Source organism: Seriola lalandi, unplaced genomic scaffold (genome assembly GCF_002814215.2).
Source record: "Seriola lalandi dorsalis isolate HSWRI2012SDOR001 ecotype SW California unplaced genomic scaffold, Sedor1 jcf7180002054692, whole genome shotgun sequence".
Classification (NCBI taxonomy): domain Eukaryota; kingdom Metazoa; phylum Chordata; class Actinopteri; order Carangiformes; family Carangidae; genus Seriola; species Seriola lalandi.
The window spans coordinates 603,628-625,947 of NW_019525245.1; the positions used below are offsets into that span (position 1 = coordinate 603,628).

General features: G+C 40.5%; 1 protein-coding gene across 2 annotated transcripts; it reads left to right on the top strand.

Annotated features, from left to right (window-relative positions):
* Nucleotides 1–314: 314 nt before the first annotated feature.
* On the top strand, nt 315–21,908 carry arhgef25b (Rho guanine nucleotide exchange factor (GEF) 25b). 2 transcript variants are annotated; one of them, XM_023423714.2, is made up of 16 exons: nt 315–703; nt 10,241–10,563; nt 10,660–10,764; nt 14,750–14,877; nt 15,515–15,581; nt 15,791–15,894; nt 16,093–16,162; nt 17,089–17,178; nt 17,270–17,362; nt 17,803–17,853; nt 17,966–18,043; nt 18,128–18,319; nt 18,399–18,579; nt 18,662–18,867; nt 18,966–19,106; nt 20,949–21,908. In XM_023423714.2, exons 1-16 carry the CDS (start codon nt 610–612, stop codon nt 21,051–21,053), a joined length of 2,028 nt encoding a protein of 675 aa, XP_023279482.1. In that variant the 5' UTR covers nt 315–609; the 3' UTR covers nt 21,054–21,908. The 2 variants fall into 2 exon arrangements, with proteins under 2 accessions (XP_023279482.1, XP_087034718.1); XM_087178592.1 differs by having other exon boundaries at nt 10,244–10,563.
* The last annotated feature ends 412 nt before the right edge of the window (nt 21,909–22,320 follow it).

Here is a 22,320-nt window from a genome sequence, read left to right on the forward strand (position 1 = left end):
TGGGGTACCATGAATTTTTCTACTAAATTTGTCATTGAATGGGGAGTTAATCTGTACGGATGGAAATCTTGGAAAGTCCATTTATGTTTCATTGCTCAGGACTGTAGAGAGAAGAGAAGGGAAGCTGATGAGGAGGTGTGAAGATGTAGGGGAGGGTGAACAGAAGGGGAAGAAGGACAAACGGGAGGAGGTGGGACAGGGAAACAGATGCTGGCACAGCAGTGCAGCATGTTAGCTACCATCCCTTCCCTCATCACAGCTCCTCCCCTTCCCTGCCTCTCTGTCGCTCCCTCACTTACTTTTGGTCCCTCTCATAATCTTTGCCCACTATCTGACCACACAGAGAGGCTCGGGAGTGGAGGAGAGGACGGCCTCTCTGGTTTTCTGCTGCTGTTTGTCTTCAAATCATGGGATAGTAACAGCATTTTTGTCTCAGGGTTTTTGTACTCAGATTTGGACAATGACTGTTGAGCACTGTGGACACTTTTCCTCTCATCTCCTCATGGGATTACCACAGGAATAGTGTGTATGCATGTGCTTATGTGTGTGTCCTTCCAGCACTATGCCTGCTTCTGATAGTATTGGGTCTAGCAGCAGGAGTGGATCATCATGAGAGGGGGTCACCACCAGCGAGGGTGTGGGTGTCAGCACCTGTTCAGAAAACTGCTCAGCAAATGTGGCTGCTGCTTTGTCCGAGTCAGAGGTACGTAGATGCTCCGCTCTTCAGGAGGAGATTTATTGTAGATGTTTTCTGACCGTGGGATAAAGTCTGCACATCAAGTTTAAAGGATTTTCCTTTTTACTCATATTTAGTATATTAGGTTGTTTTTCTGACTTCCCAAAGATGTTGCAGACAGTTAATTTTGTTAATTGTACATCATGTTTTGTAATCATAGCCAATGCACTCAGGTGTCCCTTTCTCTTAGAGCTGGTTTTTATATGGTATAAAGTAAAATAAAATCTACTCAATCTTTCTTTGCACATTTATTTCCCAAAATGTTACATTTTCCATTCATTTACTTTCCAGTCTTACTAAGAGGGTTGCAGCCTGTAGTAGATTACTCTAAAACAGAGGATGATGCTGTCTGGGCAAAGTTATGTAAGGCACCTGCTGCATATGTCCTTCATGTTTAATGCAAAATTTAGGGACAAAGTGGAGATTATTATGTGTCCTCCCTCCTCTCCACCTGCTTGGAGGTTTATATAAACAACAATGTGGTAGCCAATGGACGGAGATTAGACTACTTGAAGGAATGCTTCACTCCTTGTATTGTGGATGTTATGGCAACCTCAAATGTTACCTAAGTTTGTAGAAAAATGGCCAAAAGAACGTGTGAAATACACTCAGAGATGGTCTAAAAACCACCTCCACTTACAACCCAGCTCTTACTGGTGTCAACCATTTCTACTACACACCAGATATACACCCCTTGAGGCTAATTATAGACCTCATGGGTCTGAGAGGCTAATTAGCATCCTACAGTTTTACCTGTTGTGTGTTTGTGGTTTGTAGAATTGTGTGAATGCAATACTGTATGTACAACAATCAAGCAATGGCTAATATTTTGACAGTAGGAGGGATTAGCCTAAACGTGAAAATCCCTATATTAATCCTACTGATTTGCTGTTGTTGGTGACTACCTCAGCCAGATTTAGCAACCAAGCAAACAGTGTTACCACTGGGCAGGATGCTGTCAGCAAATATCAGTTTATAGAAACAGTAACTGCAGAAAGTAGCTAGAAAACTGCCTTTTCATTTCCTCTTGACTTAAGTTTGTCTTCTATTTTGAGATGTGGACTTTGATTACACCATGGTGGGCTACTTGACATCTGGGATGCTCTGGGTTAGAGATACTGAGAGTGCTGATGCTCTTTATTGATCATTGCTTCTACCATTAAGGGGATAGAGAGCTAAAAACAGCGGATTATTCCTTTAAATTTGCATAACCGCATGAAATACCAAAATAGACTTTTAGAGAGCATTCCCAAAAATAACACAGGTTTTGATTTTGGATTTTTACCTAGAGACAAGGTACAGAGTCACTTTCACAAATTGTCTTCAGGTTTGATTCTCTGTAAATTTTCAGGCTGTGTTGGGAAGTGATGTGATACAGGTACAACAAGAGGTGCAACCCAGTGAGTGATTCATGTTCCAAAGAGACACAAACAAAAACAGTGATAGAGTCACATCTGGATCTTTGGAGTGTCTCTGAAAATGCTTCTGATCACCGAATCATGGAAACACAAGAGTCAATGAGTCACTGTCCCGACATTCCTTTCCATAAAAAACTAGACCCCTAACCACAGACACACACACACACACACACACACACACACACACACACACACACACACACACACACACACACACACAGTTTATATGAGAAAAGAGAAATAGATATTAAATCACACACATATCAAGGATAACACAGTCCAAGTTTTTTACTGTGCTTCTTGATGAAGACAAGAGTGACAGTGTCTGTGAACGTCCAAGTAGCTGACTCGGTAACTGTGCAGCTAAAATGCTTTAGCTACGGTTACATGAGTAACCAATCAGTGATTGATGTTTTTTTTTTTCTGTTTGGAGCTTAAATGTTTTTATTTTTATGCTCCATTTTAATTATTTAACTAACAATATCATTCATTGATATATTTATATATGTTATATATTTTCATATTTTGGAGAAATCAGATAACTTTTCATACATTTCGTCAGTTTTGGGAATACATATGTAGCAGTTTGGCAGTTAGCATAGCACAAATCTTAAATACTATGAGATGAAGGCATTAGTTTACATTACAAAGACTTTGCTCTCTTATCTTTTTGTTCCTGCTGTAGGGTTAGTTTTTTTTGTTGTTGTAGTTTTTCCATATCAGATGCATTTCTGACTGCGGTTCTGTGTGATATATGTGTGTGGCAGCAGGTAAAAACAGAAAGTGATTTCCCTAATCTGTACCCCCACACTACTGTGACCACTGTTTCAGAGGAAAGGCAGCTCTACACACACACATGTTTGAGCATGCACACACACAGGCACATACATAGACACGTAAACACGTCCCATTACTGCCCTCGACTCCTAAATCCTCAGTTGTTCCAGTTGCTCGGGGAGTGATTACAGAGCAGCTCCTCCGTGACCTCCACTGCTCTGACAGACCCACAAATAGACGTGTGAAATGTGAAAATGAAAACACTTGTGTGCTGAGATGCCTTGCTTTCTCACCTTTGTTCACAAAGCTTAATAGAACATCTATGGCACTTTTCTCTGGGATACACATCGCCTGCGTGACGTGATGCCAGTATTGCTGTTATACAAGATGTTTTCAACCCTGTGACTCTAAAAATACCTTCTTTTGTCTGTTTGTGAGTCTGTGGATGAGTTTGCTTTGTGTTTATAGAAAGACTAGCAATCAAAGTCAGGGTAGTATCGGCTCTCTTTTTTTGTCTCTGTTTGTCTCTTCCTCCATACCTTTTCAAGGAGTGATGTACTTTTGCTGGGCAGCCTTTGCTTCGTTTTTGAGTTGTTCTTATGTGCACTTGGGTTTTTGATGTCACTCTACCTCCCCTGAAGACTTCTTCCCCATTACTTCTTCATTTTGCAACCCCTCTCTCAATGAGTGTGTCATTTCATTTGGTACAATGTCCGTGAGCCAAAGAGAAACACCATCGGGATAAAGTATGTTTGGGAAACTTGCTTGGAAATTTACTTGAATGTCCTGCCAGCAATCTCACTGTCTCATTACACATGCATCACTCTGGCTCAGAAACCAGCATGACTAATAGTCCATTAGCCCACCAGTGTGTGTGAGGTTGTCACTGCCAGTATGTGAAGAAGTAAACATGATGACTAACAAGCACAAAAGTGTTTAGTTACACAGAACACATACATATGTGGTAGACTACATATCGACTTAGCCATTTTGCATTTTTGAATTTGATTGCTGGGTGTTTTGCTCTAATATTGTCATTGAACCACTGGACTGGCTGATCTTTATTTGAACTGGATTTGCATTAAAGCGCTCAATTAGTCAGTGAGATGTGGTCTTGTGTCCCTACAAGGGAAAGGTCCAGCAGGCACAGACAACTCAATCTCCTTGTCAGCATTCAAAGTGCTTTACATAATGCATTAAAACATGAGATATGGATGAAAACAATAAAATGCTCATTTAAAGCATAGAAACCCTTGACAGGAAGAATACAACAGAAACAAGTAGTGACAAACTAACAGAGAATGATCACCTGACTATGCGTTTTAGTGTCTTTCAGCTCATTTTTCAAGTTCACTGTTTTGATTCATTCTCAGCAACATACACGTGCACATAACAGCTGCAGCAGACACCTGTTTTCAGCCAAAAGCTTTGAGAAACCTGCTGCATGCTCACTGCTTAGCACCAAACAGCAGACAGACAAAGTTAGCAACTCGCTGTTGAACATAGTGGAGCCTGTATCAGCTAAAGAGCCAGATATTTACCCAGAGTAAATGTTTGAGACCAAGACACAGACACCTAAATGCTAATTCTGTATAAGATGATAATATGTCAATGTTGTGCTGACAGTTTAAAGTTTAGTCAAAGGCAGTGGAGAAAGTAAACATTTTAAACCTCAATTTAGAGGTATAGTCAAAGAAGGGACAAGTCTTCTGTCCTCTGGACGTTTGTTCCAGCTCTATGGTGCATAGTCTCTCAGTTCTGTTTCTTCATGTTCAGTTAGGACTCGGGGCAGCTGTAAGGAGGGAGCTGTCTTATGCCAGTGCAAAGACCTGTGAAACTTGTGTGTTGCATTTAATACTCAGTTTTAACCTGAACTCAAACCTGACCTTAGCCAGACCTTCACTGAGAGGAGATGGAGTAGACTGAGATGATTTTTTGGGGTGAGAGACAAAAACTACAGTAAGAAGAGTGACCACAGTGTACGAGCGAGATTCAGCAGCCTGCAGTGCCGTGGGAAAAAGGAAGTGGTGTCCGACAGGATTGTAGAGACTCCAACTGGGTCAATTGTCAACATGCAGGATGTAATCACATGTGAGGGTGAAGGGATATTAATCATAATCATTCTTGTCATAGATCAGAAAGACACACGCTGGTCTGATTAACAACTAACACTGTCAAACTCACCAAGGACAGTTTAAAAAGTATCAGAATCAATGCAGGAGAGCCAGAGCTAGCGACCAGGCTGCAGTATAGTCTGTTAAGCTCTCTTCTTTCTAATGCTACACTCACAGATGTTTTCATTTTCAGACTTCAGCCGGAACCAACGTTGACATCACCTGAAGACATTTATCGCATTCTCACACCTCACACTATTTTTTTTTCAGGCAGTTCAGGCCAACGACTGAAAAGTCAAAGCTGTTGGTAGCAGCTGCATCCAAATTTATACCATAGGATAGAGTAGAGATGAGTATGTGAGTAGGTGGTCGATCTAATGTGACCCTGGTTTAAGCTTGAGCTCCATTCTGTATTTTACCTGCGACAGTGACATAATGCAATAAAGCAAGGACCTAAACATTAGCATGTAAATGCTAAAGGTCCTGTGCCTGGAATTAAAATGTAATGTGGAGCTAGGAAGATGACATATTTATGTGTGTGTGTGTGTGTGTGTGTGTGTGTGTGTGTGTGTGTGTGTGTGTGTGTGTGTGTGAGAGTGTGTGTGTGTGTGTGTGTGTGAGTGTGGGGGGTCTATTCAACTGTCACTCTCCCAGATTGATAAACTGTGCATTAATCCTGCTAAGGATTGAATGGATGCAGACAATGTGAGAGTGGATGATTTGTAGGTTTGTTGATGACAGCGATGTGGATTGAGATATTTTTCTTGGCAGTATTTCAACAGGAAGTGAAGCAGACCTTTTGAGCGCCAAATCGTTGGCGCTGATATCAGTAATGATGATTTCATCCAACACTGTGCACATAATATGAAACACCAACAGCAATCAGGTCCCATATACACGTGGCACACAAGTGAAGGCCTGGCACGTAACATGTGCAAAGCTTTAGTCATGCTTGGAGCTGGTGAAGTGTCATCATGCTCTTTGAAGCAGCGGTCCAACAGCTTCTCAATAATTCCTGGTGTTACTGACTGTGACCATTTATGGGGTTGAGTGGGGGAAGTAGTTAACTGTCTCCAAACCATCTGCCTTAAGAGAGAGAGAGAGAGAGAGAGAGAGAGAGAGAGAGAGACCACCTCAACAGCACTTCCATGATATAAAGTAGGTCATGGAAGCAGCACTCGCTCTCCCATCGGAGCCAGATAAGCACAAATGTACTCTATCATGAGAACGGTCTTCTCTTTATACATCCAACAATATAAAAGCAGTTTAGTTTTATAATGTAACTCTATGTGTAATTATGCCACTTAGCCCTCAACTGTGCCGTGACATAGAGTCTCAGTGTTTTGGTTTAAAGGCAACCAAAAGTAATTCAAGTGGATAATATCCACCCGTTGCAATTACACATTGTGATTCAGCGATGGATACTAATTCCTCATTAAATTGCATCACGTCATATTGTTCATTGATGACAGACAATGTCCTACTCTAATTGACAAACTGCCACTTTACTCATAAATGACCTACCAATTAAAAGATGTAGAGTTAAAGTTACATTAAGCCACTCTTCAGGAGCGGACAGAGTCACCTGAACACCTGCAGGTCTAAGACACAAAACTCCTGCACATTGCTCATATGCTCACATCATTCATAGCTTTTGTATGGGTCAGTAAATTAACTGCACAACTGAAGACAATGTGAGGAAGTGTGGATATGGAAATGTAGGAAATCACAAAGTAAAATGCATAATCTAAGTAAAGCCAAATGACTTTCCTTTTCCGTAGTGAACGGAAATAAAAAAATATTCCAAAAACTACACAAACAGTCTGCTCAATTTCAGCAGCAAGTTAGTTTCTGCTCTCGCATTTCAAACTGTCAAGCCGCAGGGTTGTACAATTTGCTGGCAGTGTTTGAGCTGATAGTGCTTCAGTGCAACAGAACAGGATTACTGGCAGGTTGACTGACCCCGTGCTAATGTTTGGTCCTGTTAGCTGCCATCTCTTTCCATCTGGGTAGGTGTGTTGTCTGAGCCAATGGGGTCACAGAGAGAGTCAAACCCCTCCCAACCTTAAACCATCCATCAATCTGCATGCACTAGAGAATTTGAGTTACACACGAAGCCACCTCCACAGCTGACAAGTCACACTGATCAGCCTCGCTGAAGTGTGAGAAAAAATAATAAAACATTAATGTTTCACTATTTTCATCGACACAAGGTTTACACAACATAAAAGTGTTCAATATCATTTGGATGTCCATAATTCCCGCCTGTGAGGATGCGTTCACAGCATGCATGCTTGCACGCACTGCTGACACTCCCTGCAGTCCGGATGGTGCTCCAGCTGTTGCTCCGTGGGAAAATGACACATTACATAAGTGTCTCAAACAAACACGACATGCTGAGTTGCTCAGCTCAGCAGTGATTTGGACGTCACAGTGACCATCACACACAATTATGGGTCAGTTCAGAGAAAGTGTCGATGTTTTCGCAGGAAAACCTGCAGTATGGCGCACTTGTATCATTTCAACAGATGGTGAGATGGTCATTAGTGGTCCTGTATGGCCTGACCTTGATAGAAAACAACAACAACAACAAGGAGACCAGATGGCTATATTTGTGTGTATGTGGACTTTTGTAGATGTTTGCAAAAAGTGAATTTCTGTTTTTATTTGGGTCACATAGTTGAGGATTTGGCTGGTAAAGCCAGTCTGACATTTTCTGGTCAATTGTTGGGATGTTTGGTCTCTTCTTATTATACTGAGCGAAACAAAACTACTGTGAAAAGTGACAGGAAATACATGAGAGAGACAGTGGTATGCAGTGAAGATTGTGAGACAGACTGGATTTGACAACACAGGCTTGATTGATAGGTCTATACCTTTGGTCCAGAATGAAATATCTCAATAACTATTGGACTCTGAAATTTAGCGCAGACGCTCATGGTCCCAGAGGATGAATCCTAATGACACTGTTGATCCCCTGACTTTCCCTCTATAGTGCCAACAGCAGGTGAACATTATTTAAATTATTTTTAGTAACTTGTCTCAATGTCTAATGGACTGATTTGGTGCAAGCTTTCCATTCAGGATGAATTATAATGATTGAACCTTCAAAATTTCAGTTGCTGCAGAACTTTGTTTTATGAACAAGATATTTGCAAAACTAATGACCTTCCCATCACTGTCAGCTGTACTTTGTGTTTTTCTCAATCAGCTTCCTTTCTCCTATCGTCCTAAACTGATTGATTATTGTTGGTCAGCATGAATTGTGATAAGATTCATTTGGACCTCTCAAACCTTACCCCAAGGATCAACAGAAACACACACACACACACACACACACACACACACACACACACACACACACACACACACACACACACACCCTGACCCTCCTCCCTTCCCTCTATATCATCCCATTACTGAAATGAGTAATGGAATGTGACTTTGCCAGATGATGAATTAGTTTAATCATTGAAATTAATTATTGAAGCCTGATATAAATGTCTAGATTGTTTTATGGGAGACTAAACTTTTGTCTGACAGTCAGCTCAAGGGACCAGCATATACAGTACATATATGTGAATAAAAGCACAACACAAAAAAGCCAGTGTCATGAACGGTGGATGAAGTATTTAGGGAAGAATAAGAAGAATAAATAGAAGGAGAGCTTAAATGGAGCAGGAAGAAAAACACATCATTCAGTATTTTACTGTCAATATGGTGTCTTGTTTAATAGCTGTATCAGGCAGTTTTGGCAAATGGCTGACCCAGATTTTCACTGGCTTCTTGAAAGCTTGTTATTATGATTACAGCTTACATAAATGTGCTGACAGGGAATAGTGGCTTCTGGGAAGAGTCCAAAACGACAAAGTGGGGCTCCTGAAAGATTCCACTTTGCTACCATCAGCAGAACAGAGTGAAATGTTGCTGTTAGGATGCCTGATTAAAACAGTGTGGTTGAAGATTAGGTACCAGTTTCCACAGTCTAGAGACTTAAAGCGGGAAACAAGATCCAGCTGTGGCGTAAAAAGGGTGTCAGCTCCAGAGTTGGTCAAGCCTGGGTAGTAGATCGAGGGCAGATCAGCGCAGACGTGATGAGATCAGTTTTAAATGACTTGAAGTCACAGAATCCAAAAAACTCCCTCGAACCTTTGAATGATTCATCCACTGTTCACATTATAAGTCGGCACGTAGGTGAAACAGGGGTCAGAGTTGTAGCCGCAGAGAGTTTACAGTCACCACAGTTGGTACGAGCAGGACTATAATGATTTATAGTGTAATTTATAGCCCAGTGTAGATTTTCAGATCCAGCATTCACAGTGTCGTGATTCCATGGAAAAAATATTAAAATTTTAACCAGTGGTGGCAAATACATTTATTACTCAAGGACTGTACTTACTGTGCGTACAATTTCAAGAAAGCTGGACAATTTTTGAAACTATTTTGATTATAAAATAGTTTGAAATGAGCTCCTCTTTGACCGGGAACAACAATAACATTCTCGCTATGCATCAATAATAATAATCTAATCATACATAATAACATAACATTAACAGTGGGTAATCTGCTGCATAACGAGAACCTTTACTGTCTATTTAAAGTACATTTTGTTAAAACTGTAAATACAGGATGTCTATATTCCTGTATTTCTGCATTTATCTAATTAAAACGTAATTCCATCCTACACAACATGAGGTCTGCCTCTATGAATACAAATAATGCTTTTGTCATTGAATTGAAAATGAGACCGTCTGTGTTTAGTTATATTTTATTTTACATCCATCCTGTCTTGTAAAGTTTAGTAAAAAAAATAAAAAACTGTGTGAGTTACACAGATTTCTTTGGTTGTTGTTACCACATTTTTGGTTTAGCTACATTTTCTTTTAACACTGTACAACAAATGCAAGCAAGTCTAACTGGTATAAAATTTCCAGTTAAATGCATGAGTCGTGAGAACAGATCTGTTTTTGTGTTTATAATAATTTAGGACCGGTAGGTACAGTAGCTGCAGCTACTAAAGTTACAGTTAGGGTTTAACACAGGAAATTGAACAACATTTTTGTGCAGAAATCTGTCTGCGCCATCTGACCTGAGAGGATGTACCCCACAATTAGCGGCTGTATTTTAACCCAATCCTTTTCCCCCTTTTCTCCCCCTTCCTCTCCCTCTCACTCCCTCTCACTCTCTCTCTGCAGCAGAGTCGTACTCTATGGCGGGCAGTGATGGTAGTATCGCCCCATCAGTGGGCTCTGTGCCCCACCAGGCCTCAGGCAGCTCCAGCCCCGGCTCACACTCCTCATCTGGAGGATCACGGCACCCTGTCAGTGCCCTGAAGAAGTGGCTCACCAACCCCGTCCGCAAACTGAGCTCTGATGCCAGAGGAGGAGCAGGAAAAGTCGAGAAGCAGATGTGCAGGTCAGACGGGAGGCAGCCGCCTTTGCTTCTTTCCCACAGTGAGGCTCAGCCGAGGCCCCTGGAACCGCACGGTAACTACACCATCCTCCCCTCTGGAGACACGGTGAGCCATAAAGACTTACATTACGCATTTATTCACCCTGAGGAAGCACACTTTGTCTGCTTGTTTCTAATGGCTGTTTATTTTTGTGTTGTACAGGTGAGGAGAGACAGTTTGGCAAGTCCAGCAGCTTCTTCTCCTATACAGCCGTCGTGTCAGAGCCACTTATCTGACCTCCTGCAGGACAGAGACACACGGAGTCTAGTAATGACTCTATTCTATTCTATTCTATCCTGTTCTATTCTGTTCTTCTACTGTTTCCTTCTTTTCTATTCAATATTGTTCTGTTAAATCTTTTTCTATCTCTGTTTACATGCACCTACACACACACGTTTGTCCTGCTATACTTGTGAGGACCCACACACACACTCACACACACACACACACACACACACACACACACACACACACACACACATAAATATGTCATCTTCCTAGTATGAGTAGTTTGTATGAGAAAAGAGTGAAAATAGATATTTAATCACACACATATCAAGGATAACACAATAAAGTCCAAGACTTTCATTGTGCGTCTTGGTGAAGCACACACACGCAAATCAATACTGAGAGGTCTTGATTCAAAAGCTTTTTCTGTCTTTCTGTCTGAGGCCAAATTTAGATTTGCTATAGTTGGATTAAAGGCTCAGAGTCATAACAATCATATCACAAGTTGTCAGATATTCTATTACCATATATAACAGTGGTTCCCAATCTCTGGGCCAGAGACTGGGACTGGACCCAGGGACATTCGTCAGTGGGCTGTGATGAAACAATATGATTCGACAAAAAGGAATAATAATTAAACTTTGTAGATTCTTTGTGCAATAGTTACCGACACAGGATACTGATTTCAAAGTGATTTTGGAAGGTCCACAGTCCATAAATCACCCTCTACTCCATTTGTAAAAGCTGCCTTTCTATTACTGTTGGCACGAGCTAGTTAATATTATGAAGAACCAAAATGAAGGGAGATTTTCTATGGCGATAAAAGCAGATAAAACACATTTTTTTATGTGTTTTAAAATCCAAATATTTGATCTGCACTAGAGACAAGCCATTACTTTGGTCGTCTGATCTACAAGTCACGTCAAGTAAAAAAAAATCAGATGCAGTCCAAAAAATAGTTGGGAAACTGTTGTGTATAATACTTATAGGTTACTATTGTGATGAGATGAAATTACACTGTGTATAAAATTGTACTTTTTAATAAGAACATATATTGAAATGAGTTGAAGAAAAACACATTTGAAAGTTTGAATTATGGAGGTAAAACAGTCCCCGGACAATAACTATAATTCTTTCACTGGAGCTTTTCTCATCATTCAACCTTTAGGTAATGCAGGTCTCATAAACTAATAATTTATATGTATGTACTGAAACATATACACTGAAATATCAAGGCAACTCACACTCAAACTATGAATTAGAAACATACACAGGTACCTCTACATCCTGTTCAGCTGTGTCATTATGAGAAAGGGATCTTATTTTCACACATAATTTTACTTCCATCAATTGTGCCAAATGAACAGAACATATTCTCACATTTTGTTGCATATTTTGTGTGCGTGTTCACACACGAGCGCACACACCGCTTCTTTCTTGAAACCCTTCCCTGTACTGAGCGCTCCTTGAAAGGCCCTGGTGAATGGAATCAATCCTGTGGGCTTTTCGAGACGCCATCTGGAAGTAATCAACTAACCAAGCAGTCTGTAACAGGCTGAAACAGGGTCAGGGTTAGGGGTGAGGAGTTTACTCTGAAATTAGAAGAAGAAGAGGCCTAAAGGCAAGGTGAGAAACTGGCCTTTGGATGTCGGGCAGTTCTCCTCCAAGGATGACAGAGTCAAGTTTCATTAGCTTTACATAACAGATAAGTAGAAACGGGTTTTGAACAGTTCAAATCCTTTCACCTCTCAAGTCAGCTCGATAAATTACTGTCCTCACTTTTAGCCTTTTTCAGTCTAATAGCCTGTTGGGATAAAATTACGTCATAAACACCTTCAGCTTTATATTTACTTTGGCTCTTTACTCCTCTATTCTTGTGCTGCTGTGATTAGAAAGACTTATCGTCTCTTTAAAGCAATAGTTTGACAATTTGGGAAATACGCTTATTCGCTTTCTTGCTGAGAGTTAAAAGAGAAGGTTGATACCACAGTGATGTCCGTATGGTCAATATGTTGCAGGAGCCAGGATAGAGACTGGAAAGATATGTTGAGATCAGTATATCTCTGTTGTTTAATCCACACAATAACCTAAATTTAAAAAAGACAGGTTGATAAATGCAAGAACATTAGTTCGCCACATAATCCCTTGTTAAACAGCAAATTATCACATTTGTTTGCACTTCAGTTTCTGTACTACAGGATTACACAAACAGTTGAAACGTGTTAATTAGTGAGTTTTAGAGGCGCTAGTAAGCGTTACCTTTGGACAGAGCCAGGCTAGCTGTTGCCCCTGTTTTCAGTCTTTATGCTAAGCTAAGCTAACCGGCTGCTGAGTACAGATGTGAGAGCAGTAATCAGCTTCTCAACATGAAAGCGTGTGTGTGTTTCCCAAAATGTTGAACTATTCCTTTAAACTTTTCATGGTTTTCAGAGGAGATAACTGCTGTAAGAGAGGAAGAAACCTCAAGAGCAAACATAAAGCGAAGCTCAGCAGTTTTAATGGAAGTTAAATCTGATGATTTGTGTGGGCAGGCTGCTGCGTGAGGACGTGAGCAGTCTACTCAGACAGAGTGAGAGAGCGAAAAAGAAAAAAAAAAAGGTAAAATAAACAGAAAGTGCATATTTGACCTACAAACTGCCTCCACAGAAGGATTATCATCTAGTGCACTGAGGCAGAGAACAAAATGTGGTGAGACTATGGTGTGTCAAGAGGATTAGAGTCAAATTCACATTAGATTATACTGCTTTTAGGTGAGGCGTGGTATTTGTTATATAACAACTCTCCATGCGGTGGTCAGTTATTCCCGACCTCTTTTATATGACTTGACAAATTGTGCAAATGTTGCTCATTATTCACCTTCATCCGTCAGGCCTGATTCCACTTTTCCAAATTTCTCTGCCCAACAGTCTCCTCAGCAGCAAGGAGAGACATTAAAAAGTGATTATTACTCTCAGGTTACTTGAGATTTAGGGGGTGGGGGTGGTGGGCAGGACTTTCCAAAAGAGGATCAGCGAAATTACCCTACTGATGTTTTCCCCAGAATTAAGACCCTCACATCTTCTTATTTTTCCACAGATGTGTGCTGGCTACGTCAAAGGATGCTGAGGCTATTCAGTTATTTCAGTGTGAGTGGCTGATGAGCAGTGGTCAGGCTTCACTGTGCACCACAGCCGTTCACCAGTATTCAGATCCTTTAGTAACAGCACCAACGTAGCAATTTGAAGATACTCCGTTACAGGTTTAATTCCTAAGCAAAAGTGCAGAAGTATTATCGTCATATTCAAATGTCCAAAGTAAAAGTGCATACATGCAGAAAAAAATGGGCTTCGTGACTAATGGATTATTATATGACATTATTTGATAGTTAAAACTGACGCATCCATGTCTAAGCAGCATTTTACTGTTACAGCTGGTGGAGGTGGAGCTACTTTTAACTGCTTTATATAAAGTTTTAATGCAGGAGTGACCTCACTGCAAAAAAGTTCTGCTTCACAAATGTATTGTATTTTTTTTTTTTTTTTTCAAATCTTTGCTTTTTAGGGGGAAATACTGAATAATTTTACCTCCTTTGGCACCAACTTGTTGTTTAAATGAAACCATCTGAAAGGTTTTAGGGGGGAAATGTCTCTTTGGTGGGACTGCTAACAATGCATAGTCTTCAGAAACATGTCAAGGGGCCTCAACTAGACGCTGCTTTTACATAACGGGTCCCAAGCCAAAACACTGGGAACCTCTGGTTAAATCTTTGACAAAGTAACTTATCACATGTTGTTTTTGATTTTAAAAGTGTATTCCATAAAGTAGCTAGTAGCCGTTAGGTAAATGTAGTGGACCAGAAAGTTCAGTATTTCCCTCTTAAATGTAGATAGAGAGCAGAAGATAGAAAGAAGCAGAAAATAGAGATACTCTAGTAAAGTACCACAAAATTACTGTACTTACTTTCCACCACTGTGTTTGTTTCCTCTTACATAATATGTTACACTGATGTTCACCAAAAGCTGTACTATCTTGTTGTGTGTTTTAGAGTCAAAAATCCAGCATCAACACTCTCCAGGGAGAAGACAGCTGTACTGTGACTGACGACTCAGGTAGTCAGTGGTCTGCCATGGTAGACAGCGAAGAGGAGAGAAACATTGCCTTAGAGAAGAGCATGTAGGTGTTCGGCTTCTACGTTAAAGGAATAGTGCAACGTTTTCGGGAAATACACCTGTTCACTTCCTTTTACAAGGATCAGGTGAGAAGATTGATACCACGCTCATGTCTGTACGGTACAAGGTGAAACTGGAGGCAGGAGATGGGCAGTTTAGCTTTGCGTAAGGAATGGAAATGGGGAAACAGCTAGTCCAACTCATCTGTCCAATAGTAATAAAATCCCTATTCAAGCACCAGTTTATGTGCCAGACTATTTCTTGGCTGCGCGCACTGACTTCAGGGAGTTTATGTCCTACAGAAATAGTCTAACACATAACCTCTCGTAAAACCGAAGTTTATTATGTTTCGTTTTTTTTAGTGATCAAAGCAATGAGACATAATGTGTTGATTAGTGTGCTGTGGAGGATTTTGCTAGCTGTTTCCCCTTGTTTCCAGTCTTTATGCTAAGCTAAGCTAACCAGCTGCTGGCTGTAGCTTCAGAGTGGTATCGATCTTCTCATCTCACTGTGTGTGAAAAAGCAAATGAGCGTATTTCCCAAAATGTCAACTGTTCCTTTAACAACTATAGGCCTACATTTCTGGTTTTAATTTTTTGCCTGATTATCATGTATTTGCTGTTTTAAAATCTGTTCTTCAGATATGTGCTGACAGAACTCATAGAGACAGAACGGCTGTATGTGGAAGATCTCGGCCTCATAGTGCAGGTGTGTCTCTCTTCAAGGCTTCAAATAATCGGTTTTCATACAAGACAAAACTCAGACTTTTAATCACTAACACTATTATAATATTTATGTCTTAAACTGAAAGAGTCTGGAAATTATCAACTTCTGATTGATGTGATTACTGTGTGTGTGTGTGTGTGTGTGTGTGTGTGTGTGTGTGTGTGTGTGTGTGTGTGTGTGTGTGTGTGTAGGGCTACATGGTCACCATGGCCAATCAAGGAGTTCCAGAGGACATGAAGGGGAAGGACAGGATTGTGTTTGGAAACATCCACCAGATCTACGACTGGCATAAAGAGTGAGTTAGAGATGTCTCTTTCGTCTTTTTTTTTTCTCCCCGCTCAGTTCTTCTGAATTTGAACGATCTCTTACGGTTTAAGTTTTTACTTTTAATGAGCTTGTCATGTTTTTTTTGACAGTTTGCCATGTCCCCTGTTTCTTGCCTATGTGTGTGTTTGTTTGTTTGGTCTGTTCCTCCCTGCTTCGTGTCACACAGTTATTTCCTGGCAGAGCTGGAGAAATGTGTGGGTGATCCAGACAGCTTGGCCCAGCTCTTCATCAAACATGTGAGTCCCCAGATCAATGAATAACAAATGTAGACGAAAACTCTCTCTGTTTTCATTTCGCTGCATGTTTTGACTTGCTGAAGGTTACAGCCGTCTCACAGCTCAGGGCTGTAACTGTGTGTAAAGCGTTGGCCCCGTGCCACTCAGATGTGACTTCATCTTACATTTCAATTGTCCGCAGGTGCAGAATAAATGGTTTTGTAATCACTGTGGTTTCACTAAAGCGCCGTCAAAGCCGACAATCAGCGTGAAAGATGGTCCACAGAGACCATGCTGTGTGTGAAAATGAGCCATGAAAAGTATTCACCCCATTATGAACTTATTCATATTTTAGCATTTTACTCTGAAGATAAAGACCATTTAATGTCAAAGTGAAAACATATCTGTGGATATTTCTCCAAATAATGAACAAACAACAAACACAAAACTAAATCAAAAGATGCTGATTCAATGATATAATGCAGAAATTCACAGATAAAAAAGGGTGTTAAATACTTTATGTTGTCGCTGTACATATCAGTTTCAGTATGAAATTTTGCGGGAGGTTGGGAGGATAAACTACTGGAAAAATGTTTTGATGTGGTGCAGCTTTTCCAGCTCACCTTCTCTTTCCCACTGAACTCAGCATAGTGTAGCATGCTTAATTGAGCCACGCCAAATTAAACATTAAACCATTCTTTCTCAGCCATTGGAACTATTTAATGAGGCAAAGTTTCTGCACTGATTTCACCAAACTTCCACAAAACTCTCCAGGGGAAGAGAAATGCAACAAAAGCGGAGAGGAAACTAAGAGTCGGAGCAGCTCAGAGGTTTTATTCCCTCTCTGTTCTGGCCGTTCATTCTTCACACGGCACCTCACACGCAAAAAAACACGTGTTGTTTAGAATAACTGTCACATGAACTGTTTCTCTGCCTTAAATCTGCAGGAACGACGTCTTCACATGTACGTGGTTTACTGTCAGAACAAACCCAAGTCAGAGCACATTGTCTCTGAGTACATTGAGACCTACTTTGAGGTGACTAAACTTTTAGACTACAGTAGATTTAACTGGAGCACTTTTTATTTATATCTAAAACCTTTTGTCTCTTTTCTTTTTTACCTGACAGGATCTCAGGCAGCAGTTGGGTCACAGGCTGCAGCTCAATGACCTGCTCATCAAACCTGTCCAGAGGATCATGAAGTATCAGCTGCTGCTGAAGGTTTGATGTTTAATGTGACTATTTTACATAATTTCTTGTATATTGCATTCATAAAATAAAAACTGTAAGAAGAGATTTTATACAACCTGGCAATACAAAAGTTGTTCCTATTAATGGCTTATAACTGATCTGAAAAGCATAGGAACTAATTTATTGAAGCCCTTCATTAAAGTATACAATCCCTTTATAAATGGTGATTTAGTAGAAAGTGGTACTGAGATTAAACAAAAAAATTACATGAAAGGGAAAACAAATTTAAACTGTAATTAATCTTCAAATTAATGGAACTTTTTGTCATAAAATAGAAAGTTAGTTATCCCATCAGCCTGTAGATGCACAGAGATTGTGTTAGAATTAAAGCATGAAAAAGGCATGTTTCTTTTTCATTAAAAAATCCCTAAAACACTAAATAAAATCCTCTCTTTGACCGGCTCCCTCAGGACTTCCTGAAGTACTACAGTAAAGCGGGAAGGGATGTTGTGGAGCTGCAGGTATGAGCTCAAAAATACAAAAAAGTATTGTGAATCTGTAAGTGGCAATCATCTATCTGTGCACCAAAGTCTCATTTTCACTTACTGGTTTTCAATTAACTTGCTCCATCAGAGGGCCGTGGAGGTGATGTGTTTCGTGCCAAAACGCTGTAATGATATGATGAATGTAGGCAGGCTCCAAGGTTTCGAGGTGAGATCTCTCATCGCAGATTAAACACGTATCCATGGCAACTTGTGGCCTCTCACAATGTTTGTGACATACATACTGTTTCAGGGTAAAATCACAGCTCAGGGGAAGCTGCTGCAGCAGGATACATTCTCTGTCAGCGAGCAGGAAAGTGGCTTCCTGTCCAGAGCGAGGGAGAGGCGGGTCTTCCTGTTCGAGCAGCTGGTCATCTTCAGTGAGCCAATTGACAAGAAAAAAGGCTTCTCGTTGCCAGGGTACACGTTTAAAAACAGCATCAAGGTTAGAGTAACACTATATTTCAACGCATCTTCGGTGTAGTGTTTTTCCTTGGTGTCTAACGTTAGGCTGACGTCTGCAGGTCAGCTGTTTGGGCGTGGAGGAGCACTCTGAGGAAGATCCATGCTGTCTGGTCCTGACCTCTCGGGGGACTGACAGCAGTGTGACACGCTTCATCATGCAGGCATTATCTCCGGAAATACAGCTGGCTTGGCTTAATGACGTGGTCCAGATCTTAGAGACTCAGAGGAACTTCCTTAATGGTACCAGAGTTTAGTAATAAAACTGCAGATGTAAGAGTTTGGAGCGTATGAGTAATGTGACATCTCTTCCTGTCCACTGCAGCCCTCCAGTCCCCGATAGAGTACCAACGCAGGGAAAGCAAGTCAAACAGTCTGGGCAGGAACATGAAGTCTCCAACTGCGTCAGCATCTGGCCTGCGACCTCACTCCTCGGCATCCATGGACCGACGTCAGCAGCCCCGCCTGCTTTCTTACAACGCCTCCCTGCCCTCTCTTCATCCGCCCAAACACTGCCCTGCCTCGAAGGCGGTGAGTGTACAGCAATACCACCATATAAGTTTAATACGCAAGCATGCATCTTTCCTTCTCTATCATCTTCTTTATTTGATTCATGTCTCTCTTTTAAGGTTTCCAACCCTTGTGCTGTGACACCTCGAGCAGCTCACTCGCCACTGTCCTCCCACAATCAGCTCAGTTTGTGCACAGAGGTGAGACACGACCGTGAGACGTCTAACGGTCTGACGCCCTGCAGCCAGCACAGCATGCAGGTACATCAGTCTTCATTTACACAGTGGAAAACAGAATTCATATTCTTAAGTTGACGTATTAGCATATCATATGTTTTTATTTTTATGTTCGGGTTTTGAGATATCAGTGTCTGAAGCCATCACGGTGCAGTTCAGCTGAATCCAGGTGAAAAACGCAATGGTCTCTACATTACTCTGGATAATCCACTGAACACACTGTGAACAGGTTTCATTGTGACTTTTTCTTCAGTTGAAAGTAGTTACTCCTGTGAACTATTCCTTTGACAGACAGGTCGCTTCATACCAGGGGTGGCTTTTTTTAAAAATGTATTTTTAAAGTGTATGAAGAGCGACTTAACAGCAGGTGGAAGTCGTATGTTTGCTGACCTCGGCTGGTGAAACCTTGCACCTTGCTGCAGTGACGTAGAAGTGTACTCCAGGGTGTGTCGTGTACAGTGACATCACTGCTGGGTGCGGTCAGTGGTGGTGATTTGAACTTGACATAAGATGGAGTAATGCCTAATTTTTAGCTCATACCTAGTTAGTTGGTCTATGGTCTTTATACACTTTATAACTACAGTGTTAAGTATTTATTGTTTACAGTAGAAATAAATTCACTGGGTTTAAAGTGTAGATCAGATCGGTGGAGCTGTTGCCTCTGTAGCAGCAGCCTCAGGCTGTTTGTTGTCATGATCACTTGTGATGAGGGGAAATGACTCTGAGTGATTTGGTCAAATATCCTGTTGTTGTTCCTGCGTTGATTCAAAAACCTGGACGACCTAAACTCTAGATGGTGTCATTCAGTCATCTACTTTATGCCAAACCCTCTAACCTACTGTTTTATCTTGTTGGCTCAGACTTCCACCAAGAGGAGGAAGTGGTTTGCTCACGGTGCTCTTATTAGTCAAGTTTATCTGGCCTGATTCCACAAAGTCACTCCCGTCCTCTTGTTTCTCGCTCTTTATGTTTTTGGATCAGCAGCGTTTGCATCCTGCTTTGGGTGCAGACGTACAAACAGGTTTCCTATGTAGCTGATAACTTTGTGTCTAAGGTGCTGATCCCTCAGGCGTCAAGCCTTTGTTGCACCTTCCTCACTGACTCTAATATTGTAAAAGTAAAATCCAGTGTCTAACATCAACCTAAAGTTGTAGTTTTTCATGTGGTGCATATCAGCGTTGGAGAAGACAGACATTTTGTATACATACATCCTTTTTAAAGCTGCACTAGTAAATATTTCTGTATCAACAATTGATCAAATGTCTATGTGACGAACCCAAACTTCACTGTTTGGGTTTATTACTCTTAACCATTGTTTTTATGTAAAATAAAATCTCTATAAACTTACTGCATCTGCTTATCGCCAAAAGGCAGAAAGACACAGTTAGCAGCTAGCTGTTGAACGTATTTGAACATTTAGCTGCTAAAGTGACAGGTATTTTTCTCAGGAGTTGATGGACACCAAAAAACAGAGCTAAAAGGAGAGTAAATATTGGACTTATATTCACCTTGTGATGTGTAAACTAGCAGCTGATTGCTCACATGTAGTAATATAATGCTCACAGCTTGTTGTGCTGCCTCCAGGTGGCTAAAAAAATTGATTAATGCAGCTTTAACACAATAATTTGTAATAAACTTTACTCTGTAGTGAATATTTTTAACATTTAAATCAGGGTGTTGATGAATCTTTTAAGTTCTAATCTCATTGTTTTATTCTCCGGTGGTTTAGAAATTAGGAATAATTTAACTGACAGTGTGGCTACTGTATTTCAAATGTCTTTTACTTTAACACAAAATAACATCTTTGAGAATCATGTATTGAAATTTGCAAGAAAGAAAATATTAATTTGTTGCTTTTTATTTCAGGGTGTGACTGCTAATTTCCAGGCAGTCACATTTAAGGGTGAGGGTGGGACTTATTCATCACATGGATCAAACAACCTGGATCAGCTCACAGAGAGCGAGCAGTAATGCCCCACGATGAAACACAAACTCACTTTACCCTTCTGAAGTGGGAGTGCCTCGACCGAGTCAGAGTGCTCTGTCAGCGTTGTTTGACTTGTTTCACTCCTACAAAGAAGTTATCAAGGTATCAGTGTCTCCATCTTCACATTTTTTCCCAAATTTCCTTCCAAGTTTCTTTCAAATCCCATCATGGTGCAGGCTAATCTGGATTTGATCTTGGTTTGATTGTGTTCGTCAGAGTGTGTGTGCGTACACTGCATATACCCATCTACAGGTGGTGATGACAGATGAGATGAAGTGTGTGAAAAGATGTTGTTGAAGCACCACAGGGACTTCATGTACTTCATATTGTATATGTATAAATTTCTTACTTTTTCCACTGAAATTTCCTGATGGATATTTTTGTAATGCATAATATTTTTCATAAGGGACCAATTCCTTTTTTTCCGCAAGAGTACTGGGCTCTCACATCCCTTAACACAGTCGTACTCGGTTTCCTGAAATGGCTGTATCCTTGACTTCACTGGGTGACTGTAGATTCCAGTTTCACTGTGGGATCTGAATCCTTCTGAGCTGTGAAGTATGTCTGTGTATTCCCTGAAGATTAGCAAATATCTTGTGTTTTTCCCGTTGGTGGGCTATTTTAACCCTGCCATTGTTAGAGTGTTATCTGAACTAAACACACAACAACTCACACAAAGCGCGTGTCATAATCGAGCAGAAAGAGGAAAAAGGGAACAAAGATAAAACAGAGGTGCTCATATGTCACTGTCATCTTGAATGTAAATAATCTCATGTGGAATCATATCAATAAAACTTGTTGTGTCTGATACACACAGAATTAAAGAGAAATGCTGTTCAGATATTTGTCATTATTAATGTAAAAAACTTGTGGCAGCATAAAGCACTTCCTCACATGTTTACCAGCACATTATAAATAAAATTGGCCCATGCAAACACATACCCTGGAGGATATGAATACTAAGACTTTTTGAGCGTGGAGCAGTTTCACAAGCTTCAATGAAAAGATCTATTTTCTGTGATTTATTTTTTTAATGTTTGTTTCATATGTCAATTTTCTTATGATAATCAACGTCAGAAGCCCCTTTTAGCACCAATATATTATAATGTACAGTGTGTCTTCATGGCTTTCTTTGTTTCCACTGTCTGTATACTGCAGCTTTTCTGCTCTGACAATTGTACTTATTGGCAGAAATCAGGTCTGAGCAGTTTGTTCCTTTTTTTTTTTCAAGATTATCTGAAATATGTATTT